The sequence below is a fragment of the Tachyglossus aculeatus genome, chromosome 11 (assembly GCF_015852505.1).
Source record: "Tachyglossus aculeatus isolate mTacAcu1 chromosome 11, mTacAcu1.pri, whole genome shotgun sequence".
Classification (NCBI taxonomy): Eukaryota; Metazoa; Chordata; class Mammalia; order Monotremata; family Tachyglossidae; genus Tachyglossus; species Tachyglossus aculeatus.
In genome coordinates, this window is record NC_052076.1 from 45,252,574 (window position 1) to 45,264,658 (window position 12,085).

Sequence of the window (12,085 nt, forward strand, 5' to 3'; positions counted from 1 at the left end):
TAAGCGCTCAGTAAATGCGATTGATTGATTGATTGATTAAAAATAATATTCCTCATCCCCAAATGAGCCTTCTTTCCTCAGAAAATTAATCAACATTTACTTCTTATATTGTACTTTTTTTCTCCACGTTGACTTTACTTGGTTGTAATGAAGTATAAAACATGATTATGCAGTCTTTGGGTGGAACATGTTTACCCTATATTGTAAGCTTCACGTCTAGAACTATGGTATTGCAAATTCAATCATTCATTCATTTGTATTTATTGAGTGCTTACTGTGTGCAGAGCACTGTACTAAGCACTTGGGAAGTACAAGTTGGCAACATATGGAGACGGTCCCTACCCAACAAGGGGCTCACAGTCTCCTGGCTGATATTGATGAACCAGGGGCCTCTGCCAAGAGACTTCCTCCTTCCACCTCCCGAATAGTTCCTGCTCTATGTTCACCTGGGGTATCGCAATCCCAGACCAAGAGGAAATGACAAGAGTGAGGTGTCCCAGGAATGAAGCGGAACAACGGTCAGAGGAATGCCGTTGACAGGCAATTTTCAAGCATAAAGCAGGTCAGAAGTCATTTGGTTAGTCAGTCAATATTGTTTGAGGCCTGCCTACTCCTAGGCACTGAAAGAGTTACTTTAGTGAGTGGTAGAGGAAGAACAAGATAATGTTCTGGACTGTGAGTTGGGTAAGGACTGTCTCTATCTGTTGCAGATTTGTACTTCCCAAGCACTTAGTACAGTGCTCTGCACACAGTAAGCACTCAATGAATACGATTGAATGAATAATGTTATAAAGGAGCTTACAACTGAATGGACTTCAAAGCAGGTTGAACAATGAAAATTAAAATCCCATGCATAAATCTTAACGAAAAACTAGAAAATCTGGTGACTTTTAAGGAAGAACAATGAAATTTCATTTGGGTAAGAAAAATAAATCTTTAGAAAGTGCTTCGTTCATTTTTTTTTAATAATGCCAGATCACATTTGTTCAATTTATAAGACAAATTGTTTGAAGCAACTAAGCTCTTTTCACAGACATCTCCTTACTTCTTCTGATGGTGGTTTAGAAATTCAAATATTGCATTGTCCATGTAAGGCCAGTTCCTTAAGTTGGTTTATGAAGAATGATTTGAGATTTTGTTTCCTTGCTTCATGTACGCTGCTTTTGGAAAGACGAACGGACGGTCCGATTCATCAAAGGCTGAAGTGGGCGAAAGTTGTTTACCATCTTCTTTTCCTCCTCACCCAGGGCAGAAAACAGGAGCATCCGAAATTCTGCCAACTGGTAAAAAAAAACAACAGTGAACCACAGTCAGTGTAGTGAAATGAATAAATGAACACACTTCTCCTTTCACACTTGAAAATTTGTGTTTGGGAAACTCCAAGAGATTTAATCAATCAATCAGTCAATGGTATTTACTCAATACCATTAGTCAGTTAATCAATTAGTCAGTGGTATTTGCCTGTTTACTTTTTTGATGTGTACAAATCTATAATTCTATTTATTTACACTGATGCCTGTTTACTTGTTTTGATGTCTGTCTCCCCTTCTAGACTGTAAGCCCAGTGTGGGCAGGGATTGTCTGTCTTCATTGCCAAGTTGTACTTTCCAAGCCCTTAGTTCAGTGCTCTGCACACAGTAAGTGCGCAATAAATATGATTGCATGAATGAATGAATTTACCTAGTGCTTACCGTGTGCTGAACACCGAACTAAGAACTTGGGAAAATACAACAGAATTGGTAGGCATGTTTCCAGCCCACAAGGAGCTTACAGGCTAGAAGGGGAAACAGAGGTTGATATAAATGAATAAATTATGGATATGTACATCAGTGCTTTGGGGCTGTAACAGGTGCCTGAAGGGTACAGATCCAAATGCATAGGCAATGTAGAGGAAAGAAGTAGTCTGGGAAAAGAAAGATTAATCGGTCAAGACCTCTTAGAGGAGATGTGGCCTTAGTAAGGCTTTGAAGGTGGGAAGGGTGGTAGTCTGTGGTATATGAAGTGGGAGGGAGTTTCAAGCCAGAAGGAGGAGGTGGGCCGGAGTTGGTAAAATAGGATTGAGGTACATTGAACGGTAGAGTATAAGCTCCTTGTGAGCAGGGAGCAGTAAGTACTCAATAAATATGATTGATTGATGTATATATGTTTGTACATATTTATTACTCTATTTATTTATTTATTTTACTTGTACATATCTATTCTATTTATTTTATTTTGTTAGCATGTTTGGTTTTGTCTCCCCCTTTTAGACTGTGAGCCCACTGTTGGTTAGGGACTATCTCTATATGTTGCCAATTTGTACTTCCCAAGGGCTTAGTACAGTGCTCTGTACACAGTAAGCGCTCAATAAATACGATTGATGATGATGATGATGATGATTGATTGATTGATTAAATGATTGAAATGAACATAGTGCTACAGGGAAAGGATGGTCAGACCTATGGTCCATGCAGCCCAGTATTCAATCTTCAATAGCGGCGGAGCAATGTATGGGAAGGGACAATGGTTAGAGATATATCTTTGAACACGCTTAACTTTTCAGCTCGTCGTGGGCAGAGAATGTGTCTGCCAATTTTGTTATATTGTTATATTGTACTCTCCCAAGTGCTTAGTACAGTGCACGGCATGCAGTAAGTGCTTAATAAATATGATTATCGATTGATTAATGGATTCTCCGTAATAACTCATCTTGGGCCTCTTGTCCACAAAATATTCCAAACCCTGCTTGAACCTCTTTATCTTTTCGTACTGCCCAATTTACTCTGGTAATGAATTCTTGCTGTGCCTGACCTCTTCTCAGAACCTTCCCCTCCCCACCAGCATATTTGTTTTTGGCCATTAAACTTCACCACTGATGACATAGCCTCAGCAGGCAGAACTGGAACTAGAATCCAGTCCTCTGATTCCCAGAGTGATGCTGTCTCTGCTGGGCCAATGCCAAGTCTGGTCAGTGTCACTCAATAAGTACTATTGACTGACAGACCAAATTATTCTCAACATGGTTTTAAACAGTAGGTAGGGACCAGTGTGATTGGTATCAATCCAATTTTACAAAAGTAGATATTGAGTCCCACAGCAGTGATGTAATTTCCCTAAAGACAAACAATAAATTGGAAACAAAGCTGGTATAGGATTCCAGGTCTACTGACTCTTAGTCTAGTGTGCTATTAGCCCAGGGATGGACAGTCATTGGTTGGATTCAATCAAACAATCAATTCAATCAATCAGTGGTATTTATTGAGCACTTACTATGTGCAGTGCAGTACGCTAAGCACTTGGGAGAGTACAATACGATAGAGTTGTAGACATGTTCCCTGCCCTCGAGGAACTTCCAAACTAACCACTTCTGCCCTATATATTAATCAATCAATCAATCAATATTTACTGAGTACCTACTGTGGGCAGAGCATTATACTAAGATCTTGGGAAGAGAACAACAGTTAGTAGACTGGAAATCTGCCCTTAAGGAGTTTACAATGTAGTTGGGGAGACAGACACTAAAACAATTACAGGTCGAAGGAAGCTATGAAATCTGAAGACGTGTAGAAATGTTATGAGAATTAGCCAAAACATTGTCCAAGAGATCAACTAACCTCAGACACAAAGAACATATGTAATCAATGAGTTCCTCTGGTGAGAGATAGTCTTCATGGCAAACTTGGGCTTTGGCTAGTATCAAATACGGAAAGGCAATTGCAGAAGCTGGTAGGACCGTCAAGTTCTTCTGGACAATCAGTAAAACTCCCAAGCTTTTTAGAAAACAAATTTTAAGCATGACTTACCTGATTCTGATCAACCTCTATGGCTTTTTTCTTAATTATCCAAGTAACCGATTCCGTAAGTGGTGGGGTGGTCAAAGACCCCGAGTACGTCCAATAATCCAGACAGGAAGGTAAGAGGCAAGATGGATCAAATTGGCCAAGGGCAACCTGAGTACCCTAGCAAACCAATAACAGTGGAGTTTGGGTTTCATTCACATTTCAATAAATAAAATATATAAGAAATTATTTAAAGATGAGTCAACACAGTTATTTGAATTGTGATCCAGTACAATAGAAATAATACTTTCCTGGTGATATTTGTTGTGAGGAGCCTAATATTGATTTAGGTATGGGATGGGAAAATCCAGATGAATAATCATCTTTCTTTACTTGAAAATTCCGATATGAAAAAGACTTTTCTACTTGAGGTGGCTGACATTTTTCACACAGGAATGGTACCTAACTCAGCCTTGGCAGCCAGGTATATTAGCGTGTAACCATGGCCTAAAATAAATCAGGCAAGGCCTAACGGAATTCTGAAGTCCCCTTAAAAGGGATTTAATCTACTCTGCCTTTCATTTCTATTATGTTTTGATTACTGTTCAAGGCATTCATCAGTGTGTACCAGCTGCAGGGAGATTCCTGTGTTCTCCCAGGTCAGTGATATGAAGAGCCCTGAGGTAGGGTTGAACATGATTAGGAGGGAGAAGGAATTTATAATGTGGGTAGGGAAAATTTGTAGTACAGATTGATGAGTTTTTTCAACCTGTCTCCAGGGAGTTATAAGATGTACACTGGGGAGACCTCGATTTGGACTGTAATTTCTGGCTTTTGCCCCTCAGGACGGAACCAGGATGGGCAAGTGCTGGTTGGGAGCAGCCTACTAGTCACCAATAAATTTGATCTAGCTCTCACTCAGTCCAGAAAGAATAGAAAGCTATGCAGTGCCATCACTGCAAACAAAAATATCTATACCAAGTTTATTAGTATGTTCATCAGCAATTAACTGTGTTGAAATTTCTGTGGAAATGGCACAAAGGTTCTTTCTACAATGAATATCATCATCATTTTGTCTGACCAGTATTGTGAACACTGAATATTTTATCTGTGAGGCACTCAGTACCTTATTAAAACTCATTATGCGGTCCTACAATAGAAATGATTCCCCCTCTCTGCACTAGACGCTGAGATGTTATACAGAGAAAGAATTAGGACAGGAGTAGCCAGCCCACCTTCCTATTTGTTCAGATTGCTTTGCAATAAAATATTTTAATTCCCCTTAGTCCAGAAGATATCTACAGATCAAAATCTATGACCCTAGGAAGGCTACATCTTTCAAAAAATCTCTTAAGAATGAGCAGAAGTGATAATAGTAGGAAATTAAAAAATGAACCCATACGCTAAAACAATACTGCTTGTTTCAAGAGGCGTCACTTCATTTGTGATCCTCTGATCTAAGGGGGGGACAGATCACCCAAAACTAAACAATTGGACTCAATCTTTGAAAAATTCTAATCGTTGATATCTCCCTAAGTCACAATCAATCATCCACAACTTCAGTTGTTGCTGACTTCGGTAGAGCTAGGGTTAGGGATAGAGGTTAGGGTTCAGGCTAGCTATTAGACATAACAGTAATGCCCAAGAAGCAGCGTGGCTCAGTGGAAAGAGCATGGGCTTTGGAGTCAGAGGTCATTGGTTCAAATCCCGGCTCAGCCAGTTGCCAGCTGTGTGACTTTTGGCCAGTCACTTCACTTCTCTGGACCTCAGTTCCCTCATCTGTAAAATGGGAATGAAGACTGTGAGCCCCCCGTGGGACAATCTGATCACCTTATAACCTCCCCAGTGCTTAGAACAGTGCTTTGCACATAGTAAGCGCTTAATAAATGTCATTATTATTATCATCATTAACAGTAGATGGTCTTACTGATGGTCTGTTGACAAATGTTTGATACGTCATTGATGTTTACAGAGAACTGGGCAGTAATGTGATTAGTTAAATCAATCAATCATACTTATCAAATGCTTACTGCGTGCAGAACATCTTACTAAGTTCTTGGGAGAGTACAGTAAAACAGAGTTGGAAGACCCGATCCCTGCCCACAATGAGCTTACAGTCTAGTTAAATGAAAATAGAATCAATTTATTTTAATCTCTCTCTCTCTCTCTCTCTCTCTCTCTCTCTCTCTCTCTTGCTTTCTCTTTCTCTCTCCCCCACCCCACACAATAAAAAAACAACTACCCATATCATAAGCATCTTTATAAGACCGCTGGCTATTGGTTCAGTGGGCAGGGCCCTGCTTTAGGAATCAGTTCAGGCACCTGCTATTTAGAGCTCCTATAGAATTTTCCTCTGAATGTTTCATGAATAAGTGCATTTGAAATTCCTCTATCTTGAGATTTCTGCGGAGAAAATGCATTCTCCACTCTCTAGAAGAACAATAATTTCCTAGGCAGATCGACTGTTTGATAGCGGTTCACTTAAAAAGTACTTTATCATCAAGAGGCAAACAAGCATCTGTTCAAAATTCCCAGTGGATTAAACAGGGCAGAGCTACAAAGGTGAGAAGTAGAAAGAGCAAGGAATGATCAAATCAGGGCTTGAAGTGCCTGATGTGCTGGTCTCAGCAGGTGGTGGCATTTTTAGTCAAAGGCTCCCAGCATTTTCAGGGAAGGAAAGCGGGGACCCTGAGTAAACAGCCCTGCACATAACCTCAACAGCCCTGTGATTTCAATTCCCACAGAGATGTTCTCTAAGGACTATGAGTTGTGGCTTTTTTGTTGGACAGGATCCCAGTTTTAGCTTAGTTTTTCAGAATCAAGGAAGAGGATGAAGGCCCTGGGATTCCATTAAATGGAACGTGCAAGGTTCTCAACTTTACAGGCAACAAGTTTAGAGGGGAAAGTGAGGTCTGCCCTCTTGGCCCAGATTCTTGGCTCCTTCAAGGTAAGAGCCAAAGGGATCAAACAACCACATTTGTACTTCGCTCTGGGAAGGGGAATGTTTTCCTCAGCTTTCATCCAGCAACAATTTACCCTATTGTTTGGACAGGTTTTGACCTCATCCCTGACTAGATCTGAATGGGCCCCTGAAATCTTTACGTCCAGGAACTCTCTTTGCTTCTTATACATTTCACTTCTTGTTTGCTACTAGATAAATAAATACAATTTCTCAGAATCTCCATTCCACCTTCACCCGAGGGTCACAAAGCTCAATGTAAATCAATGTTGGAGAAAACCCCCCAAAATATCATTGTTGTCATTATTAACGCAAAGCTAATTTTCCCAGGGGCCAAGTTTCCTCCCTCATAGTACATTAGATGCTCTGAGAGGAGGACTAAATCTTTCAGATCACTGTGGGACAGTTTGATGTTTAGCAGTTGTGAAACCACAACGGTTAAGACAATGTGCTAAACCTACTCTTGGAAAATCTGGGTTCAGTACCATATTGGCTTCCTCTTCTATGAAATGTGATGATGCCTACAGAAAATGCCTTATCGATATGGCGGCAAAGCCTTGATTTGATACTTAATTTTGGTTGGGTAAAAATTTGTAAATTCAGATCTATTCCAAAATACATTTCTTACCTTATGCTTAATTTCTGGTAACACATCTACCAACTTCTGGAGTCCTCTGTGATGTGCTCCCAGCTGAATGATGTAAATACAGGAAAATACTAAAATCTGCTGTTATATTAGAACTGCTGTTATATTAGAAAAAATAAACATGACAATCCCCAGTACCCAATTTTTTTCACCTTTGGAAAGCCTCTGAACATTCCCAGTTATGATCTGCTGAGCTATTACCTTCAAGAATACTCCTATTACAGCCAAACCATTTTCTCCCATTACAGCTTCTTCATAACTTCTGTATTTGACAGGATTCCAGTGTACTAAGTGCAGCTGAAATACAATTGAAAGATGCTTTAAAATCTCCAAGATGGGGCAAGTAAACTAAACAAACCACGGATGTATAGTCCAAAATGCGGCCTATTTTGCTGTTCCCTGAACCCTGTAACACCTTCATTCCCCTGCTCCTCTCTTCTACTTGCTTTCCAAACCTGCCTCCCTGTTGTTGTTGTTTTTCCAGGGCTACCATCCTCTTCCTTCTTCCTCACTCTTCCTTTTTCCACCAATCCTCGAGGGCCTGCTTCTTACAGGAGTGAAGGGCAAGAGAAGAGTGGGCATGATCCAGGACCACCTGACTTCTAGGGAGTCAGAGATGCCTCTAAGGATTGCAGAAAATGCAGGAAAGATAGCAAGAAACTGCAAAGCTGGGAAAAGCCCAACTGCATTAATGCCGTTGGCTGGAACATCAGTGTTGGGAAGACTTCACGATGTCAGGCTGTCCTTCTCACCGCTTTAAGTATCACCTGCTTGATCCCCCTTGCTCGAGTCAGGCCAGGACAGCACCATCAGAATGAAAGCCCCAAAATCATCTGCACCGTCCTAAACCAGGACATCAGCTGCTCAGATGAAGTTGTCAGATTACCTAGGGCCAATCGACGTTGCAAGTGGTGGTGACTTTCTCCTATCCTCCTCCTTCCTTCCCGAGTCTCTTCTCCCTCCCTACTTTTACACAGTCTGTCCTTTGGAATCAAATGTTTCAAAAATGCAGAGTATGTTGAAACATTTTAGAACAGAGACTTGAGAAAGGTTGTTCTGAAAATCCAATAAGTAGGTAAATAAGTTCATGGAGAATCTACCTACCTCTGCTGGGTAGACTTGATTGTCCACTGAGTGTTCTGAGCCCCAGTCATTTACGGCTCCCCAGTGGAAATGGAACTGCTTTAGTCTGTAATGGTTGCCCAAGGGTCCTCCACTAATTCCTGGAAAATTAGACCAGGCAAATCTGTTTCAGTACATTCCTTATTACTAGGTTTATTGGGTTCGAAAAAATTAGCTTTCTTCTCAACTCCTCCTAATTACTGTGAAACCTGGTGAACGCGTTCGGTAGGTTATACTGCCTTTGTTTAACTTGGCCACTTTTAAAGGGCACTAAGTTTCACTGCAGGCTGATCTGGATGAAAAACAATACAGAAGCCCAGTGTTTATTCAAGAATGTTCCGTACCCCTGGCTCTTCCTTCTAGTCAATGTGGCGGATCAACACGTATTCCTATGGTATTTTATTAGCTGCCTCCTGGTTTCTTCTGGGAAAATTTCCTTATGTGCATTTGAAACCCTTATGAATGCTAGAAATAAAGAAAACGTACATTCTTCCTCATTTTTTTCCATTTCAGAGCAAGTCGGTAAGTCTATGACTTTGTTTCTTCACTGGAAACAAAGACAAAAAGATTCTCCCCAGTCCCAACTCTTGAACATGCAAAATAAAACATGTAAAAAGAAATGCAAAAAAAAAAAGACTATAGGAGAAGCAAGCAGATTTTTCCGTTAAATGGAAAGTAGCCTGAGCCCTGCTCCTTGAGACTTTGGGAACTTGTGTCAAAATTCGGTTGTAACGGTTTCCACAGATTCCCACAGGAACTGAAAAGCTAAGAGGAGAGACAGACAGACATTCTGAAATACCTTTCTATCAATCAAGCAATGGTATTTATTAAGTGCTACTGTGTTCAGAGCATTGTACTAAGCATTTGGGAGAGTGCAATACAATCGAGTGGGTAGACATGATCTGGGCCCACAGAGACTGGGGGGGAGATAGATACATATTTACTATTCTATTTATTTTATTTTGTTAATATGTTTTGTTTTGTTGTCTGTCTCCCCCTTCTAGACTGTGAGCCTGTTGTTGGGTAGGGACCGTCTCTATATGTTGCCAACTTGTACTTCGCAAGCGCTTCGTACAGTGCTCTGCACACTGTAAGTGCTCAATAAATACGATTGAATGAATGAATGAATAATAAAATCAGTTACAGTTGGGTGTGTACATAATCAATCAATTAATCATATTTATTGAGCGCTTACTGTGTGCAGAGCACTGTACTAAGCGCTTGGGAAGTACAAGTTGGCAACATATAGAGATGGTCCCTACCCAACAGTGGGCTCACAGTCTAGAAGATATAATAATAATAATAATAATGTTGGCATTTGTTAAGCGCTTACTATGTGCTAAGCACTGGGGGGAATACAAAGTGATCAGGTTGTCCCATGTGGGGTTCACAGTCTTAATCCCCATTTTACAGATGAGGTAACTGAGGCTCAGAGAAGCGAAGTGACTTGCCCAAGGTCACACAGCAGACATGTGGTGGAGCCGGGATTCGAACCCATGACCTCTGACTCCAAAGCCCGTGCTCTTTCCACTGAGCCAGGCTGCTTCTCTTATGTACTTATGTATAAGTACATAAGTACTTAAGTACATAAGTACCTAAGTGGTGTGAGTGGGGTGGACATCAGTGTGCTAAAGGAGTACAGGCCCAAGTACATAGGCAACATTAGCTACAATTTGAGTTAGGGAGTGTGACAAGAAATGCCTTTTGGTCCCAGGTCTTGACCTCCTCAGGGCTGCTCCAGTTTGAAGTCCAGCTGTCCAACTGTTTATGGACAGGGAATCAATCAATCGTATTTATTGAGCGCATACTATGTGCAGAGCACTGTACTAAGCGCTTGGGAAGTACAAATTGGCAACACATAGAGACAGTCCCTACCCAACAGTGGGCTCACAGTCTAAAAGGGGGAGACAGAGAACAGAACCAAACATACCAACAAAATAAAATAAATAGGATAGAAATGTACAAGTAAAATAAATAAATAAATAAATAAATAAATAAATAAATAGAGTAATAAATATGTACAACCATATATACATATATACAGGGAATGTGTCTACCAACTCTGTTATAGTGTACTCTCCCAAGTGCTTGAGTAACAGCATGGCCAAGTGGACAGAGCTCGGGCCCCAGACTCAGAAGACCTGGCTTTTAATCCTGTCTCTGCTTCAAGTCTGCTGTGTGACCTTGGGCAAGTCACTTCACTTCTCCGTGCCTCAGTTACCTCATCTGTAAAATGGGGATTAAGACTGTGAGCCCCACGTGGGACGTGGACTGTGTCCAACCTGATTATCTTGTCTACCCCAGTGCTTAGTACAGTGCCTGTAGACTTTGAGCCCACTGTGGGCAGGGATCATCATCATCATCAATCGTATTTATTGAGCGCTTACTATGTGCAGAGCACTGTACTAAGCGCTTGGGAAGTACAAACTGGCAACACATAGAGACAGGGATGTCTCTCTTTATTGCTGTGTTATACTCTTCAAGCGCTTAGTACAGCATTCTGCACACAGTAAGCACTCAATACATGTGATTGAATGAATGAATGAATGCTGGGCTCACAGTAACAAACACCATTTTAAAAAAAATATAAAAAACACTTAGTGCAGTGTTCTGCCCACAGAAAACCCTCAATAAAAATGATTGATTGATTAATTGATCCCAATATTCTACTTCTAAATTCTTGGCTAGGATTGAACTCTTCTTGCAGAACTACAACACCACTATGGCTCTGTGTGTGTGTGTGTGTGTGTGTGTGTGTGTGTGTGTGTGTGTGTGTGTGTGTGTGTATGTGAGAGTGAGAAACAGAGAGAAAGAAATGTGAATGCCCAGTGTGTAAAGGGCATGAAATGATGATGCCCAGCTGGGACCTTGGCAAGACTCCCTCAAGTCACGGTGGTCATAATGGCCAAGGGTGGTTTCTTCTTATCTGTCCTTGCCTCTCTAGATCTTCTTCTTGTTGGACTCCCTATGGGAAGGCAGGGAGGGCTTTAGGGAGCCAAGCAAGAAGAGAATCAGTAGTGGCCAATTAGGTAAGAAAAGAAAATGGAGCTACTGCAACAATGTGGTTTTTTATGGTAATTAAGTTCTTACTATTTGTCAGGCACTGTACTGTGCTCTGGGGGTAGATACAAGCTAATCAGGTTGGACACAGTTCGTGTTCTGCATAGGGCTCAAAGTTTTAATCCCGATTTTAACGGAGGCACAGAGAAGTTAAGTGATTTACCCAAGGTCACACAGCAGGCACATGGTGGAACCGGGATTAGAACCCAGGCCCTTCTGTCACCTGGGTCAGTGTTCTATATACTGGGCCACCCTGCTTCTTATTGCGGGAGAGGAACTGGGAAAAAATGTAGACACCTGGCTACTTAGATAAACAGGTGGAGAAGCGCAGCGTGGCTCAGTGGCAAGAGCCGGGATTTGAACCCATGACCTCTGACTCCCAAGCCCGTGCTCTTTCCACTGAGCCACACTGCTTCTCACTTACCTACTTCTCTCTCTCTCTCTGTCCTTGGTTTGAGGTCAGAAATCATGGCGGTTAGTGATGCTGACCATGCTGCACTTCCCCATCTGTTTATCTAAGTGTCCAGGTATCCTGGTGTC

The 12,085-nt window shown here is 41.3% G+C and overlaps 1 protein-coding gene across 2 annotated transcripts in view; it reads right to left on the minus strand.

The window, feature by feature from the left end:
- Window positions 1–947: 947 nt before the first annotated feature.
- The window catches only part of CA5A (carbonic anhydrase 5A), a 33,417-nt gene continuing 22,279 nt past the window's right edge, over window positions 948–12,085 (minus strand). The window contains exons 3-8 of one of the 2 annotated variants that reach the window (XM_038754612.1): window positions 8,468–8,586; window positions 7,565–7,660; window positions 7,346–7,408; window positions 3,783–3,938; window positions 3,594–3,669; window positions 1,194–1,280 (exon numbers count right to left, since the gene is read on the minus strand). In XM_038754612.1, coding sequence (XP_038610540.1) covers window positions 3,595–3,669; window positions 3,783–3,938; window positions 7,346–7,408; window positions 7,565–7,660; window positions 8,468–8,586 — 509 coding nt within the window. In that variant the 3' untranslated portion in view covers window positions 1,194–1,280; window position 3,594. Of the gene's footprint in view, window positions 1,281–3,593; window positions 3,670–3,782; window positions 3,939–7,345; window positions 7,409–7,564; window positions 7,661–8,467; window positions 8,587–12,085 lie in introns of both variants that reach the window. The other variant, XM_038754611.1, reaches the window with a different exon arrangement.